General features: G+C 40.4%; 1 protein-coding gene across 1 annotated transcript; it reads right to left on the bottom strand.

Annotated features, from left to right (window-relative positions):
• Window positions 1-2,929: 2,929 nt before the first annotated feature.
• LOC109481116 (forkhead box protein O4-like) lies at window positions 2,930-18,932 on the bottom strand. The gene is made up of 2 exons (XM_019783603.1): window positions 18,236-18,932; window positions 2,930-8,633 (listed from the first exon to the last, which is right to left on the bottom strand). Exons 1-2 carry the CDS (start codon window positions 18,686-18,688, stop codon window positions 7,023-7,025), a joined length of 2,064 nt encoding a protein of 687 aa, XP_019639162.1. The 5' UTR covers window positions 18,689-18,932; the 3' UTR covers window positions 2,930-7,022.
• Between the last annotated feature and the right edge of the window lie 268 nt (window positions 18,933-19,200).

The following is a 19,200-nucleotide window of genomic DNA, read 5'->3' as shown; positions in this document are numbered from 1 at the left end:
TGAGGTGTGTAGGATGGAGAAGACTTGGAGGTTTATTGGTTGAGCATCCAGGTCTCCCCGCTGTGCTTCTTGGATTTTCATCTTCTTTTTCTGATGTCTTTCCTCTGAGTGAAAATGTGACCTGCATGACTATGAGAGCTTATAACTGACCTGTTCTTTTTTTTTTCAAGAAAGTTTTTGACAAAAATGTGGTTGTTCTCAAACTTCAAAAGTGAATCTGGAGAAATTCATTCATTCAAAATCTGGCATTCCCTAATGCTTACTCCTTTAGATTTATGCCTCTTAGGCCACACCAATTTAATTTGTTGGTTCTCGGATTTTTTCAGAAAAAATATGAAGCGACAGGGCGAAAAAAATAAAAAATAAAAACAGGTTTAGGCATCCCATCATAGCCCAAAATGCAACGATAATAGCCATTGAGTCAACACAAAAGGCTGGGTTAGTATTCAAACAATGAATTTTGAACTTTTAATCAAACCACTGCATTGGTAGATGGAAAAACTGTAACAACTAGGAGGAAAATGACTTTCCTCAACTGTTGGGGGCAAAATATGAGCATTTTTGAGCTGATACAAAATTTTTTTTTTTTTTGCAAATCAGAAAAAAATGAAGAGGCGAATCCGAGAACCAACAAATTAAATTGGTGTGGCCTTAGTTTATAAATCAGTGTAGCAGTTTGGTTGAATCTGCTACATTTTTAGTTGTTGATAAGCCAATGTTTGATTGACTGATTGATTCGATCAAAAAGTTTTTTATTATTCTTTTCCCTCTCCGGCAAGGATAATAAAAGTAACCTTTAACCATCTCCCTAATCCAGTAACCAATAAATAACTAGGAAGGCAGGGAATGACGCAGTTGGTATATCACAGCCTATCAGCAGATCCCCATCCTGATGCTTAACAGAACACAAAGGTCAAGGCAAGTCATGTGTAGCATTGCTCCCTGGGGGGATGTCAACAATTTGTGAAAGAAACATGACCCCATAGGGCATTATGTGACATCATAGCATGACCTTCCCTGTTTTCTTTGCCCTGAAGCCCCCATTCATGTTTGGAATAATCAGGACCCCCTACCCAACCACATTCCTGCTTAATTTGCTCCCGACCTTGTGTCATTCCTTTGAAGAAGTCTTCTCTTGAAGAATCTCTTTAAATAATGTTTTATTGCATATTCATGTCAGAGGGATAATTGCAAGAACAGAAGAAACATTTGGTATAAAAACAGGCAATTAATACACAGAGAAATTAACTAATAACTCTAACAAACTACTGGTAAATTTGTAGAATCTCTCACATTTACTGCTCCAAACCTTTTATTACTAAAGCCTTGGAAACCTTTTGTAACTGCAAAAAATATTAATGATACTAATAATACTCTACACTATCACTAGTTAAGACCAATTAAGGCTAAAGCGCTGAAAATGAAAGTGGCAATTTACCATTTTGCTTCCTGAATGAGTAATGGTGTTGGCAATTGTTGTGGCAGTCTAATTGCCCCCATGTTACGTACTTGTCATGAGCTGTGTGGGTCCCTTTGTTAGTCAGCAATCTTTGACAGGTCTCCTTTGTGTTTGCCTGCCTCATAAAAAAGGCCAGGCGTGAAAATTACGACCAGTGGAAAGGTATCAAAGGTATGAAGATAAAAACAACTGAAGCTTTCTCTTTTTCATGGTGGCATGAGAGCAAATCCCAAATGGTCTGCTCTGTGTCAACCATGCTCAGCTGACAAGTGGTCTCTACAAATAATTCATCAGGTAATTTGGCACAATTAAAGCAAATGGCAGCACATGTCCATACATCACTGTCATTTGTGTATGAGGTCCTTATCTGACTGTACTTTGAGAATGACCAGAGACCAAAACATGTCATGACATCTTCCATAGGTAATCAATCATCTGTTTATCAACTGTAAAAGGTGCATTCATTGTATCTGCCTCTTTCTTTGGTGACTTTCAGAATTTTCAGTGAGGCTATGACAATGGAACCAACTTTTAACATTTTTAACATTTTTCCCCACAAGACAGCTTTCACAAGAATGCCTTTAATTTACTGTCCAACACATTGACATAGTTTATGACAAATGTCACAGGACCCTTAAATTTTTCTCAGACAGGTTTAACTTGATGCAATGGTGTGTTGAAAACAATTCTGAAGGCTAGCAATAAATGGAAACATACTGTATATTTGCAGTGTCATGATTTTGCAGCGGAGGGATCTCTGTGAAAATAAATCCACTGCAAATGCTATGAATTGAAGATTTACAGTATTTATGGTGACAGCATGCCTGGAACACATCAGAGAACATACAGGTACGTGTAGGAACAGTAGTGCATTGACGTCACCTTTGCCATTTCTAACCACATAATAGCCAAGCTTAAATGCATTCTACGTCAAGCAGAAACCTCCCTTTGTAACTGAACAATAGGATTAACTGCAGGTATCAAATCAGACAAGCAGAAATTTCAAAACGTCCAAGTCCAATTGTTCTGTATTGTGTTTTTGATTGGTTAACCTTCCAAATCGAGTGCTAGTAAAAGGTGTAGGTCGAATTCCCTCAAACTTGATATACATTGATTATGACCAGTGAAAACAAAAGAAAGAACTTTCGACTCAACCATACAAATGAACTTAGTTGTTTTTCATAGTCACTAACATCTTACTTCTTCCTTCCATTTCATAAGTTCTGAATTTTGAATTGATAAAAACTTCAATATAACGGAATCCCTAGAGGTAATATTTTTCTCTCAAAGGTGTTTTTTCCCTCTCTCAAGGTGTTTACTGTGCAGTCTCCAAGCAGATACTGGGATGGAAAACCATAACATTTTCAAGCATCCCTGTTAACCTGAGAAACAACAAAGAATAATTTTCCTTCCTAACATCTTCTTGAAGATAAATCAAACAATGACAGACAATTAAGAAGGCCAGCAGAGTGACATGTTCATGTCTTTAATAGATGAATATTCATGAATGACACATCCAGTCAGTCTGCCTCTCCACATGTGGAGGTAAATTACACATATCAAGTAAGAAAGCACTTATGTACAAGGTTTTCCACTTTCTCCTAACAACTACTCTTATTACAACCAAAAACTTATCAAAGCTTGTTCAGCAGAATTACAACAATACAAAAATTCAACTCTTTTTATCTTAGGTAACTAAAACAGGATACTCTACATAAAAAGGAGAAAACATGCGTCAAGGTAATGTATTAATTAACTATATCATCTTGTTTAATTAAAGGTACGTTAATTGTGGCACAAATTGCAGTTGTATGTTATATCTGCGACTCTTTTTATGAAACACTTTTGTGCTGTTTAACATCTCAATAACCAGACACAACTTTCGAGATCACAACATCCCTTCTTTCTTTCTTTCTCTCTCTCTCTCTCTACCATTGTAAAGATTCTGGTAAGAATTAACAAAAATATACTTTTGTCACACCATCCCAGAGATAGCACATCGAAGGACTACTACAAGGTGTTCTCCTGAAATATGAAATCTTTATGCAAAAATATTGATTAGTACAGTAGCCGGAGATTTACACATGTAAAGATATATAAGCACTGGCACCAAGATTTAATCTGACCTATTTACATTTTTTTTTGCCCTAGAACTATCAACTTTTCAATCCATTGTAATTTTGGCCACTTTCAGGAGATAAAACGTCAAGTATAAAAAGAGGCTGAGTGTGTGTGTGTGTGTGTACACAACATCGAGCAGTGTTGTCTCATGTACAGTACTGTACCTGTCAATCAAAAGTCCTCACAGCAGTCAGTGTCAGTCACTGTTCCCATAGGGTTAAGGAGTGGAACTACAGTATTGACTCCCACCATACAAAAGCTATTTTCCCATCTTCAATGAATCCTCACATTTTTTTCTTTCCTCATAAATGTTAAAACTTTCGAAATGGTTGCATCGCATATAAGTTGTGCATTGCTTTTTCTTCTTTTTTGTAAACCGATGCCCCACACCGATGTTACAAAGCAATTTAAAACAAAACCAAAATAACAAATAGCATGGGATACAACTGAAATTCACTTGCTTAGAGATCGATAGCACCTTGAATGTCATTTTCTTCATCATTGAGGTAGGGGGTGCTTCAAAACACCTTTAGGTACATTATCTGGTTTCAAATTTTTCAGCTTGTGCTTTCGTTTTGGAAATTTGTGCACCAATTTAAGTATAGCTGTGGACATTTTGTAGGGAAAACAGTTTCATATGAATCAGATTATTCATGAGAAAAACAAAACAAAACACCTACACAACTGGACACACTGATTCAAACAGTCAAATGTTGCAGAAAAATCCAACTTGATCATAAGCTTTCATACAAAATATATTTATACATTATTTACATTGCAAATCAACATAATTTTCGATCTGATGGACTTGTATCCTTTTCAGCTCCATCTTCTTTTTTTTCAATTCTGTACTCATATTTGCCATCGTGACTAGATACATGGTAAAATCCTACACTACATTTCGTTCTGATGTATTACTACTTGTGACGAGTTGGTGCCTATTGGTGTGAACCCAGACAAGACCAGCAAACACCCAAAATATTTAGGAGCTTGCCACATTCTAACCAAAAACACATCAATTTCCTGTGCGCTATAAAGTTCATTCTCACTAGACATGAGAATGCTCAAGTCACGTCCAGACTTGTCCACCATTTTGCCATAAACTAAAAACACAGTCTATCCTACGCAAACACAAATTTGCATGGCACGTGTAAAACAACGGGCCACAGGATTCACAACAATAAGCACTTTACTTCAGTCAAACCATTTTTCTCGATCAGGTTTTCATCCAAACCTACACAAATACAAGCCTATTTTTTATTTTTATCAAACTACAGTGTAAAAACACTTTTAAACAGTCTTCATTGTGGACTATATACATTCGGAGCACCCCTACGTCTTTTTTCACAATAAAGCCAAAGTTCCACACATGTGCATCCTGATATGATACAAATCTGCTGCTATCTTTCCTCCTAGCAAGTGCTGCGACCTCTGACCTGACATCTGCTTGGGCTGAGATACACAGGGAGTGTTTATCACAGATTCCTGGCTTACACATGCGGGGATCGCGTTTCCTCACGAGCCTTTGATTCGCCCTCGCAATAACAAACGCACGCACTGTGGGTGGAAACTGTTGGAAACCCCTTTCTGACATACCTCAAGTCCAAACACACGCGACAAGGGAAACGGCAAGTCTAGAAAACAACTGAGACCACTGGCTCTCAAAACCACAGCTGCTTCAAAAATCTCTCAAAATCTTACATGTCTGTTGACAGCTTACAGTGCTGTCTATGATACACAAGGCTACATTTAAAGACACATTAAAAACCCAACTTGCCGACATGCAGAGCGTTGACATTTGTTGTTTATGATGTAGAGAAAGTTTTCGCAAAGATACGGCTGAAAGACTTGGTCGCACAAAATCGCACCGTTTAAAAACAAACGTGGAGGAATCCCAAGAAAAACACACAAAAAAGCCCTCTTCATATCTGAAAGATTTTGCCAATTATGCCAATAATAACCAAAAACCATTGTCATTTTGTAAACATTTTTCATCATGCTAAAATTATCGTAATAAGGGCTAATGTCTTCCTTTGATTTCCATTTGCCCCAAGTGTCATTTGCATAACAAATAAAAACTGATCAGTAGGAAAAGTCTCAGTTGCGTAGCTAGGTTCACCCAAAATTTTCATTCCTTTTCATTCTTATTTCATTGCTTTAGTTGGTATGTAGCCACACTGCCTAACTGGCCAAAAGTCGAGCCCCACAGTCCAGAACAAATGATTATAGCTTTGGGCCAAAATATCATGGGATATCCCCTCTTCTTTTACCAAAATGTGGTGAGTTTTTAAGGTGCACATGGTCTGACACAACACCAATGGCTTAACGTCCCTTCTACGGGACGGCAACTCCGAGAAGCAGCAACCAAATGGCGGGCTAAAAAGCCCACATAAACAGAGAAACTCAAACTGGCAGAGTCAAAAATTCCAGTTAAAACCAGCTACAACTAGCTCCTACCGAACACCCATGACTGACCATGACCAAAGTATGAAAGATATGTTTCGGGAATTTTTTCCACAGTTTCATGATTTTCTACAAAATATCATCAGACAATCATATGCATGAATCTGAAGAAAGAGGCAAACCTAACCGAATTCATGCGGAGCATTTTCTGCCTGTACTGATTATACGGGTACTGACACAACTGTCCGAACTACGTGTAGTACAACACAAATTGATAGCTACTTTCACAGCAAGCTAACAACGTCGTTCTAGAAAATCTTTACAATCTATATGTTCCTAATCTGTATAGTGAAACACGTTCTTCTCCCGCTCTGATATCTCAAAAGTCTTGATCTGCATACTAAAGCCACTAATCATTTTTTGCACATCCGTAGATGACACAACGAGGGGTGAGCTTCTTATTCATGCCTAGAAACATGTGCATTCTGAGTGACACTTATTATGATATCTGACACTTTGCAAATTACATGTACATTTTACAAATATCATTTGCCCTTTTAGTTTCTGGTGGTTAAAAATAGAAAAGGTGGAAAAGTCTTCAACTATTTCATTTGTTTCTGTGACAGGTTTACAAAAACAAGACACTGACAGCAACTGATCTTACAGTCACAACTACCCAAGCACCTTTTTAATGGTTTGGCTGATGCCATTTTGGGTCAAAGGTCATTGAGACATCCATGAAAGCTTACCCTCCATGCCTAAAAGACAGACTAACATAAAAACTAGTGTAAAAACCCTGACTGACAGAAAATCTGGAATAACTACAATAAATTTAACCAGAACCCCCCCCCCAAAAAAAAAGTTACAAATCAATCAATGGTCATGAAACTTATTATTCATTTTGTCAAAAAAAAATTGGAATCAATTCTGACTTTTGACCCAACTTGAAATCAACCAATAGAATATCAGGGAGGGTATCTACCTACTACCTGTGAATCACAGTCGACTTTTTATAACACGTTAACCCTACGAGAGTCGGTTAAATCACAGTCTCTCGGTACCCTAACCTTCCCGCGTTGGTTTGAGTCTGCGACATGGTCATCGACTGGGTCATCCCCGCAGAGGTGGGCGCGCACGACCCCATCTGGCCGGGGTCCTGCTGGAAGTTGAACTCAAGGCCGCCGTCTTCCATCAGTTCGTTATTGATGATGGAGTCCATGTCACACTCCAGGCCGCCGCTGAACATGTCCAGCTCCAGGTCGGAGGGGAACTTCTCCTGGTGCATGGAGAGGAGCTGGTTGGCCTGGGAGTTGGCCATGGCCTGCTGGTGCAGGGTGGTGGGGTTCTGCTGGTGCATCAGGCCGAAGGTAGAGATCTGCGGGAGGGTCTGCTGCTGCTGCTGCTGAGCTGCGCCCAACTGTCCAGCCATGATCCCTCCCATGTTCCCTCCCAGCATCTGGTTTAAGGCACAGCCGAGGTTGTTGAAGTTCTGCTGCTGCTGTGGTTGTTGTTGTTGTGCTTGTTGTTGTTGTTGCTGCTGTTGCAACTGCTGTTGTTGTTGTTGTTGTTGTCTGAAGGCGTAGCTCATCCCGGTGCCCTGCAGAAGGCTGCTGAGCTGGCTGCCCTGCTCGGGGCAGGCCGACATCATGGGGTCTTGACGGAGCATCATGTTGCCCTGGGAGATGAGAGGGTCGCCCGAGGACATGACGGGGTCGCCCGAGGTCAGGATGGGATCGGTCTGCGTCAGCATGACGTCGGAGAGCTGCTGCAGGCTGAACTGCGTCGGGTCCTGCTGCGGACCGGGTGCGTTGACGCTGGGAAGACTGCCTTGCTGCGGGTTGGGACTGTGGGCAGGCTGCGGGACCGGGAGTGGTGAGAAGGGGCTCTTGAACGACGGCGGTGGGGTGCTGTAGCCCGTGTTTTGCCTTCTGGGGGAGGGCAGCTGCGCCCTGCTCCCCACACTGTGGCACCTTCTCATGAACGGATCTGGCTGGGAATCAAACCCACCCAGTCCCAGGCTTCCTACACTGTCCATGGAGCTCATCCCACTGAGACCGCTGTCCCCAAGGAGCTGGTCTGGAGAATTGAGCTTCATGGTTTGTTGGAGAGACTGGGTGAGTTGATCGGTGGACTGGTTGAGGAAGTCGGAGGTCCCATAAGACAGGTTGCTGTTGCTGCCGAAGTCGGACCAGCCCGGGGACATCGGTGGCACTTGGTTGTCGTCGTCGAGGTCTGGGCCCATGATGGGGGAGAGGCGCCCGCTCAGGCTGCTGGCGTTGGAGCTCGTCCTCTGCCTGAAGTCGGAAATGTTGAAAGACAGCGGGGAGGCCGTGGACACGCTGAGATTCCCATCACCGCTTGGAGTGCCGCCCTCTGATTTCGAGTCCTGCGGACTCCCGGGCCACTTTCCGGTGGGACTTCCCGCGTTGGCTGCGGCGGCGGCATCCCTCGCCTCCTGCGCTTTCTTCTTGGCACGGCCGCGTTTCTTCTCATACTTGGAGTTGTTGGTGTCCATACTGGAGGCCCTTCTGCGGGGGGACTTCCCCCCCTTGGCGTCGGGGTTGAGCATCCACCAGGAGCTCTTGCCGGTGCCCTCATTCTGAACCCTGATGAAGCGACTATGCAGAGACAGGTTGTGTCTGATGGAATTCTGAAACACAGAAAGAGAAAGCAGTCTTTAATTATCAGTCACCAGTTACACCGTGCATTGGAATAAAGGAGAATTACAGTAAATGTTACAAAGATTACAACAAAAAATGCAACTGTCTCATATCATAGACAAAGTGTATGTTATTGCATTTGCAGTGGACAGGCCTGTTTGTTCTAAATGTATATATATTACATTTGTACTATTAATTGATTGAAGTTTGCAGGGACCTATTTTCACGATAGGTGGCAAAGGGATGCATTTAGTGATGATTTACAACTTGTTATATGTTTAAAACAACCCTAGTAGCCCATTGCAAGACAGACCTCCGCAAATATTCTCTTATTTCCAGTATCCAGATGTAAAAATGACCTCTGTTGTGTATGTTGCATCAATCGTCCGTGCGGTCGTGCATTTAGACTTAAGGTCAAAAGAGAAACCAGTTTCGTGCATCAGGAGCCAAAAATGGATCTCAAAATTTTGGCCAATGATCAAGGTCACATATTGAGGCTGATGTGAGGTAGGGAGGGAAACCAGTCCAGTAAGTCAGTTTAATCATTGATAAGCTTAATCCAGTTTCTCCAGAAAACCCATCTAGACCCCCAGTTGGTCAGGCTCCAGATTATAAGCATTAGAAACCTGACCTAAAACTAAAAGTCAGGAGTCATGTGAGGATCCTGTTTCTTTAGAAACCCCTTGTAGATCCCTTCGATTAGTCTCAGTCAAGAAATATATTTAAGTCATTAATAATGACTAGGACTGTTACACTACATTCATAGTCAAGAGTTAAACACTAATTTGACTGCCTTTGTTTGATTAGAACAATACTGCTTGTAAAACATGCCTATTCATATTACAATTTGCACGAGTAGAAAGACCAACACATGGCACTGATACTAATAATAATATGCAACACTGATCATTAAATAGTTAAATCAATAATATTAGAAACAAATATCATGATTTTTGATATTTAATATTTATGGAGTGACTGATATCAACAAGGTCATGGGAAAAAGTTGTTCTATATTTGAAATGGGGTGAAGGTTGTAAATTTAAAAGAGATGCCAAGCTCCAAATATAGCTGGGATAACATGATATATTAAGGAAACAAGGAACCAACAACATTGATGTCGTATACTAAATATCCAAAAAATGACGCCATATTGTTTGACGCATTCAACCTCAAAAATTGAACACACTGGGTCATAAGATCACTGAACAAAGGTCAAGATTTTTTTTCCACTTTGGGGAGGGGGGTTTGCAATGAAGTGTAATGATTACGTTGTTCTAGCAAATCCTCCAAATTGCAGATGAATCGAGTGGAATTAGTGAAGATGGATTATTTGTTTCTATCATGTCTACTGGTCAACAATTCAAAAAGAAGGAGCTACTGGCCTTTTGGAAATCATTTCATTTTGATCTATCCACGTTCACAAGCACAGAAGTTACATCTACATGTATGCCCATAGCTTTGCACAAGGCAATATGATTAACATGCTGCAATATGATTGGTTCAGATGTGGCAACCATGTTTGTTTGTACTACGGTTGTAGCATATTCTAAAGGATCCTGATGTTATGTGGTGGTGTTAAAGCTGAAACTTAAGTTATTGCCACGCTATAGAATAAGCATCACACCTCCAGTTTGACCCACTGATCCTTTGTCGTGCCAAAAATGAGGTCCGGAAGCATGCGAAACTAATCAAAGGTAAAAACAGCCAAATGCAATCACTGTAAGACTGTTTCATCCCTCTTCCAGGGGCTGGTTCAGGTACAGGCCAGGACTGTAGTTCAAGTACGGGTCAAGTCCTGGACCTAAACATCTGGCCCGCACTTGAACATGTAACTGATCCTTCAGTACCAGTGTTCGGCATTAGTGCTCCAAATGGAACAGCCATCTGAAGGGGATTACTTACATAATCTCTGCAATATGTCAAGACAAGCGGCTTATTGGTCCTCGGGCTAAACTAATCAAGAAGCTTGTTTTAACTGATTGTTCGGGATATAGTACCAGGGATAAGCAACCAGAAAGACTAGGAAAAATGTAAAAAAAACTGTCCAAGGCATGAAATTCAAGAGTCTGAAGTCCTATATCAGCTGGTATCACTATAACACTGTTATTTACACGCTGTATGGAAGGAGGACTTCTGGGTTTATTTATCTTGGCAAGGTGGCCAGAAATGTCTGACATCTGAACTCTGCTGTGATCAAGATAAAAACAGCCTTGGTTAGCTTCTCCGATTCATACACTTAGTCTAAGTGCCTTTCTTCTGGCATCCCTAAATCCTGGTTTAAGGAAGATGAGTGGTCAGCAAGATTTGAAAGATTTAAAGTCTTGCGTTTTCATTCATAATGAAAAGGTCACAAGATTCAGCTGGACGTGAATGCCAATCATTGTCCTACCTGTCTCAATTTTTGGAAATTTTGAATCAAAGCTTTCTTGAACTAACTTTCAGGATACAAATACAATTATGGCATCCTGTGATATCCCTCTAGTGCCTTTGGCGTGGTACTAATGATTTTTCTGGCTTTTGTATTGGTTTGAATGGAAGCGAATACCGGATCCTCCCCAAGGACACCTATATTGTCAATCACAGACAAGGTCACACCATCTATTATCAAGTATCCTTCAATAGAGTGCCCTATTTTAGTGCATATAGTTTGAACTAGTTATATGCCCATATGACTATCATTAAGGTGTCACATGTACACTACATCCATGGTACCTTAATCTTGGTTTTCCTAAGGATGACATCTTTTCCTAAGAAATGACATCTGAAATATCAACAGAGGTAGATGTTTGGCAACAATTTTGTATTGGTTACAGGGTTAGGCAGCAGGAAAGGTTTTGTATATAGATATACTAATGTGTTCTCGTTAACTAAGAAACTTTAATTTATATATATAACTATCTCTACATAATTCTTCATGACATTCAGACATATTCAACACCTAGCTTCAAAGAGAAATCCCTTTTTCTCATTTACATGCAAATGAATGCAATTGTTTGCTGCTAATTTGACTCAAACCCTCACATAAATTAGCCATACAGCGAAATCCGAGTGTCCATAATTGCAACAACTCCCTATTTTGCAACCTTTGCAAAGCGCAAGGAGTGATACACAGACATAGACCACAAAGTATGACATAATGTCTCTTTCTAACAATGAGACATGCATACAAAACGTAACCCTGCCAAAAAATGATTTATAGACTTCCCTTCTCTTCAGTGCTTTACCAGTGTAACCAGACATTTTTCAGACATATTCATCTGACAATTGTAATTCAAACTTTACTATTGTGATGAGAATTTCTCGCTTTAGAATAATTTAGATATCCACCCTGGCTTACCCTAGCATTCTTCCATTTACCCTAATCCAACAGGACTGTTTGTAGTACATTTAGTATTCAGATATGTAATGAGCATAATCAGTAAGAGATTAACTAAGATAAATTCCTACGGTTCAGGGATTATCCTTCAATGCTTACAAGGCACAGACGAGTGGAGTATATTCTTCCACAACTCCATATCTGGATTTCACTTGTTACCTCTGGATAGAAAGGTAGAGTTTTAGTGTGTTGGTGTTTGCTTGTCTGTCCGTAAGTATTTGAATGCAGCTGCAGTGGAGTGGCAAGAAGGGAGGGAGGAGATTTTGTAACCACAGATTGACAGGAAGGGCAGGTTTGATTATACATGGCTCCACCCACACAATTACTGCAACATACTTGCACATTTCAAAATCTATAATTAGAAATATTCTCTGTAAATTGGTGACTTAACCTTTGTTGAGCTGCTACAATGAGGCAATAAATTTCAATTATTGACAAAACATAAGCTGTAGTACAGTTTGTTTTCACACTACAACAGTACAAACCCTGCTCGCAAAAAGACCCAAATATAGTCAAATATCCGGTTCCAAATATTGATGTTAACGATTGAAACATTCTTTTCAAATCACCCAAAATCATGCTTGCCAGTAGTTCTATAGAAGAAAATGCAAATTAACTTCCTGACTAGACTTTTATCTAAATGCCATGTTGAGTATGGTGTACAGGTATGCATAACACAACAGACTGACCCCCCCACACACAAACCACCAGCAGTGAAAAGTTGACTGAGCACACAGAAATGTCAAACAAAACCAAGGTCGTCCAAGGTTTTTTACGACGTAGACAATTTTGTTACACCACTAACATTGATTGACATGTCTATTGTCACTGTTAACTCAACTATAAAGTACAAGTGAAAAGCTTTTGTACTCGCATTTTCAATCATGCATTTATTTGTTCCAAAGTCACCTGCATTTTACAAACTAAAATAAAACTAATTGATGATATGATCATAAAGCTACATTAATCTATTTCCTTGGTTTTTCAAAAATTTTACGTCAAATGTTAGCAAGAGGAGACAAAGACAGAGGGCTAGGAGGAAACCTGAATTTGACTAAATTTACTTCCTCAAACTGTGTGTGCAAAACAAAGGTATGGACTTCCCCTCAGGCTCTGTTTACATGTTGCCATTCTCAAAAACCTGCAAACTTGATTAGTACGGCCTAATGATGTCATTTAGTGATGACACCACCAAAAAATCCAGCATTTTCCCTGTCCACGTACTACTGATTTAAAACTAACCGTCTCTTTAGCCGTAATCCTACGTGAATTACGTGACCTACTAAGAGCGCCACAAATTACATCCAGCTGACATGTGACACACTACCGAGCACGTGAGCGCGGAGGATCCTCAGCAGGTGAAGACGTGACAGGAATACAGACGTGGCCGTAATTCAATTATCACCCAAAATAGAACTATGCCCTCACCTGTCAGGGTGAGGTATATTGGTAATTGCCTTATACCCTCTAGGGGTTATTGGTGAAATCATAATGCATGTATGCAGAAATGGGGCAGGTGACAAGGAAGTTACATTTTGTTTGTTCGTTTGTTTGCCTTATACAGCACATGTTATACTAACCTATCAAATGATTTGAAATCAACTTCAATATATCTCTCTTACCATGAGTTTTACATGATTTCAATTCTTATTTTTATCCAAGTATGATAAATTATAATAGTCTAAATGAACATGTGCACACGTAGTTCTAGTTGGGTCTGAGTCAGAAACTTAAGTCATGTTTTTATCTTTCTTTGATGGCACAACAAGAATAAATGGAAAGTCCAATGGCTTCAATTATTAATATGATTGAACATTGACCTATGATACGTTTATGCAACAACTATGTGTACAGTCTCGAGTCAACATAAAAAGGTCTACTTCAGGGATTATTCTACAAAAAATTGTGCATGAGGGAGCAGATCACAAGCATGGCAAGGAACGAAGCCACTGAGGGGAAATTTTTAATAAGAGTAACACAGTTTGTAATGCTAGAATGCAGTGTTGTATTGTTTTTACATCTTAATATATATTACTGGAAAAAGATCATTTTGAGAAAGACTAAATGGTGTGTAAGTAGCCACATGACATAGGGTTCAATTTGAAAATTGATATGAGGGAGCTGGCTGGTTACATGAGGGAGCAGCTCCCTTATTCCCCTGTTTAGAAAAACCCCTGTACTTTATTCATCATTGTGATCATTTTTAGAATCCTCATTTAAACAAACTTGTGTGCCAACAAGAGATGTCAAATTTCAACTACTACTACAACTACATGTATGTACATGTATATTCTAAGTATGTTTCACCAGAAGAATAAACAATACATGTTTGTATATTTGTGAAGTTCAATAGCCCCACGCTATGAATAGTGAACAATGTACAGAATGTACTATTTAAAGTCCAAAGTTCACAAATGTAAAGTACATGTAATAACAACAACCTTGGCTTCAGAACTAGTTAAAATTTAACCCTCATCTTGCTAATTTAACCTATAACCTGCATAACTGTGGTGACATAAGTGGTGCTTAGTAGGGTAAAGGTTAATCCAAGCATGGCGTTTTGCAATTTTGTGGTTTTCCACATGGATGGTCCATGCAATGATACATTCCACTAAATTTACCAATGTCAATTACTATGTTGTATAGAAAGCGTTCTATGTTAACACCATGTAAATCAAATTCTAGTTTTTATACGACCAATGCTATATCCTTGTTTTATGCAAATTTTTGTCTGTAGCCATAGTATAGGTGATACATTTTTCAGAACCATCCTTGTCATTTACGTGTCTTTCCAAAAGGTCTTGAACCAGGTAGCTGGAAAATGAAGCCCTTATCATTTTGGCTCTGTGCCAGTTACACAACTCTAACATTGTCCATCCCCCTTAATAATAAACATAGCTCAGAGCTGAAAAGTTACCCGTGTAGTATCATTGTTTCAAAAACCAGAATATAATGTTTCTGAAACTTCAATCCTAGGATAAAACTTGGTATGCAGAAGTGAGGGGGTACATTTCAGGTCAGGTAAAAAACTGGTAACGGTACCATGCATGTCTAGGAATGTCACTTTGCCTGAAATCTGTCATTGCCGGGAAGATAAATTAAAAATAATAAAAATCTGTGTGGACGTAATGCTGTACATCATTTTTCTGTCTATCATAATGTACCATTGTAAAGGTACTGCATTGCGTGATGTGAGATATTGATAAAAACTGTAAGACAAAAAACATCCCCTCCTCTACAAAATATTGCTGCCGTGACGGAAAGCAAGACATGAGTCTGCCTGACGTCACATCTCGCCAGACTTCGCGAGACCGTTTCTTCCCGACGAGAACTGCCAAATATGGGCATTTTTCCAAGAAAATGGCCCGGACCTTGCCTTATATGGAAAGTACCTTCCACGGTCGCCCGAAATGCGATCATAGTGCGCTACAAAGAAAAATAGTCCGTTTTCTACATCACGAGACAGGGGTTCGGTATCCAACTTCATCGTTAAGTCGCTTGTATCTTGTAAAGGGAATTTTACAACAGAACCCCCGGTTTCCCTGTAACTTGTGAGCATGATTATCTCTGTCAGCAAAATACCTTTACATACACTGCAGTACAATGGTGTCTGGACATTTCCCTCGTTAAATCACTCCACAAAACGGAGTCAACATCGAGACTTCTTTTCCTTTGCTTCTCGGTGAATGGAAAAAGGACACACATAACCAAATCTGTTATTGTTAAATCAGACACTACCATTCGATACCGCATCCCTGTGCTTTTATGCAAAGTCTTGGGAGATATTTCTCAAGACTGCGATGTCAAGGACAGCATCCGAAGTAGTAACAGAAATCGACTGACCCTTTTAAGGAACATAATTTCTGTCCAAGGACTCAGCCAAAGTGCGTAGGTTTGTTTTGTTCCCGCCGAAGACTAGAATAAGCGATAGCGTATTCCGCAAGCGTACAGAGCAAAAACATCCTTACTTCCCATTGTCACGGGCAAGTGCGCTTGATAACTTGGACATACGCCAACAAATTTAAATCATCAAAAGAAGACTAGTACATGTATATGTTTTAGACATTAATTTGGGATATTACTTTTTTCAGACTTGGGCGAAAAAAAAGTCTATGCAAAATGTCTCATATCTACACATGCTCAATGAGTTCTCAAATATTACATTAACATTGTAGCGTATTATTCACAATAATTACTTGGAAGAACCCTTATATTTTGGTAGTTAGTTTTGAACTACCATTTTCTTTTCTTTTACCTGACACAAATCTACATAATTTTTCCATACTATAAATCATAATGGGTATGCATTTTGTGCCAATTAACTATTCAAAGGAATGAATGTGCCCAAAATAGCCTTTTTGCATGAATAAAAAACGGGGCATGCATTGAAAACGGGGCAAGCATAATTTGAAGCATCAAAAGTTTTCTTTCATCTTGTGTTTCTATACCACTTATGTCTTTGAAATCACAAACATGCATGCATGAAAACTAAAAACCAAAGTCAGTGGTTTCTTTTTAAACTGCATGTGTGCATAACTGGGCATGCCTGAAAAACAGTGCGTTTAGCACTGAATGCATTCACCCGTCTTTTAATCAAAACATAAATAAATAAATAATATAAAATTGTGTTTAGTCCTTCCTTACTGTACCTTCTTTCCCACAATAACAGTGAAATGGTTTGTTTGTGTTGGCTTTTGCATCACAACTGACCTGAATTAAACTTCCTGTTCCGAATGTTACCTACAAACGTCCTGCTCCTAACAATGCACAGGTGTCACAACTCTGCTGAGTTTCCCTTTGTTTACCTATGTCACATGACATGGTTTCATAACTTTTCACAATCAAATCAGGAAATCTAACAAAGCTATTTACATTACAACAAATTTAGAAGCAAAATGCTTGCACTTACACATACTTTTAGACTTTTATTATTACAAATTGTAGACTCAATTTATTCTACAGCAATGCTAGCTACCAGTTACATAATTCTGGCACCAAAAACCTGTGACAAGATTTTCTTCAAATGAGCCAAAACAAACGAGTGCACAAGTGGCCTTCACATCGTCTAAGGACAAAACATTTCTCATTTTTCTGCACAATTTACTTTTTACGAGGAGCTTTGGTTCATTGGTAATACATTAATTGTAGGGTAGATTTTAATTTGTGTTGTTATGAAATCTACCTTACCATAAATAACATACCGTGAGCCAAATATTATTATTTGCATAATTTGTTTCACTGTTGAAATGTGAAGTATCATTTGTTATGAAAAATGACAACTTTCCAGACAGTCTATTTATGTTGCAAGTTGTCACAAACAAAACTTTGCAACAAAGCCTGTTTAGATTTTACTAAATTAGATTAGTGTGAACGCATACTTTAAAACTTGTGGCTTTGAAATGAATTCCCTGCATGACAACTGTCATTTGTTTATAAATCAATTCGAGAGGAAGATTTTTAGTGATGATATATGGTACTGTAGTGGCCACACAACGTGTGAGTGGTCATCTGTTAATCTGTGACCACTACATTCTTGAGAAGAGGTTCTTGGAGAGAACTTTACGGCAGGAAATGAGTCAGGGAGAAACTCTAAGGGGTCAACCTTGGGTACCAGTCACGGGAAGAAAAAACACAGCCTGTCCCCCCAAGGTAAAACTTTGTAGTTGTGGGCACCGGTAAAATGCTTTACTTCTGTACAGAGTTGTTTGTTTACCCTTCTCTTCCCTGTGGGGTCAGTACGGAACTTTAACCCTTCAGGGGACAGAAACGCGATAGTTTGTACGATTTGACATCTAGCAGTTAATAAAGAGCGTTTAGAGGGTTGTTGGGAGGTTTAAATTGTGGTTTTCTGAGTGTTGTTGTGGCGGTAGGAGTGTTGGAATCCCCGGCGCCACGCGGCGATTTTTTTTCTGTCGAATCAGGGGAACAGGTTTGCACGCAGCGAGAGAGAGGAGGGGGGTTTTCAAGATGGCTTCGGGTTTCCTTCGCCAAATTGCTGCGGCCCATGCGGTGTGCTTTCTACACAAATCACAAGGTTCGCACGCTCCGATCGGGACGATTTGCAAGATTCCGACCTCGGCCACAGTTAAACAGGGCACATGGAGGAGCTATCACTCGGGATAACGGGTGGAAGTGTCAGGGGTACGGGGTTCGAGTCCCGGCGGAAAATCAACAAGGGGACATGTCAAAAATCTGAAAAGGGGTTTACGTTACCTTCCATCCTGCAGAGCTGTTGGAGTCTCCCTTGTCCCTGAAGTATGGCACACATCGCACCATCCAGTCGTAGATTTGGGAGAGGGTCAGCCGGCCTTCTGGCGAGCTTTGGATCGCCTTCGTGATCAAGTCTGCGTACGACAAATTCCCCCACGCGTTCCGCCGCGAGCTCTTCTTGGGCTGTGGCGCCTGCAGCTCCGCTTGCAGACTCGTGGCGTCTACGGTGGTCGGTGCAGCCGGGGCTGGCTCGGCAAGCCCTGGCACCGTGCCCGCTTCGGTTTTGGGCTCGATCCCTCCCTCTCCCGTCGTCGTTTGCTCACTCTCTGGGCTGCCATCGGTCTTATTTTCCTTGGTGCAAACCTCTGGTCGGGGGAGGGGCCACGTACACGAGCGTGGCCTGCTCTGCGGTTCAAAATCGGGGTCGATCTCGAGCTGAGAGTCCTCCATATCCATTTTTTTGCAAACCCGGCAAGTCGGAACGATTTACCCGCACTGATCCTCGTCACACATCCGGCGCTACGGCTTCCAACTCTCCGCGAACACTTCCAAAACACTCCTCAAGACACTGGGGTCCGTGACAGAGAGGAATATCGGAGTTTAAGAGCTTCTAAGACACACATATACGTCGGTAGAAAGGGGCAGCGAGCCTCACATTTCGAGCTTTCCAGGCGGAATATGACGTAGGAGATTGTTGTCAGGGGTAATTAAAATATCCGCAGGGCGCGCTCTGATTGGTCAGCCGCTGATCAATTTCCCGCGATCGGTGGGCCTCTGTAGGACAACACGTGGTTCGCATCACCATTTACACATAACGTAATATTACGCAATACAGGCGTTCCCGGGCGTTTAGAGTAAAAAAAATAGAGATTTTTTTACACAGCCCAACTATACACCTTACTATAATTTTAGTATGACCCAAGATTTACGGATTGAGGAAGCACAAAACGTTAGAAAGACCTAGCTTG

This window comes from Branchiostoma belcheri, unplaced genomic scaffold, assembly GCF_001625305.1.
Source record: "Branchiostoma belcheri isolate BF01 breed outbred unplaced genomic scaffold, Haploidv18h27 scaffold54, whole genome shotgun sequence".
Classification (NCBI taxonomy): domain Eukaryota; kingdom Metazoa; phylum Chordata; class Leptocardii; order Amphioxiformes; family Branchiostomatidae; genus Branchiostoma; species Branchiostoma belcheri.
This window is presented reverse-complemented; position numbering and strand designations above follow the sequence as displayed.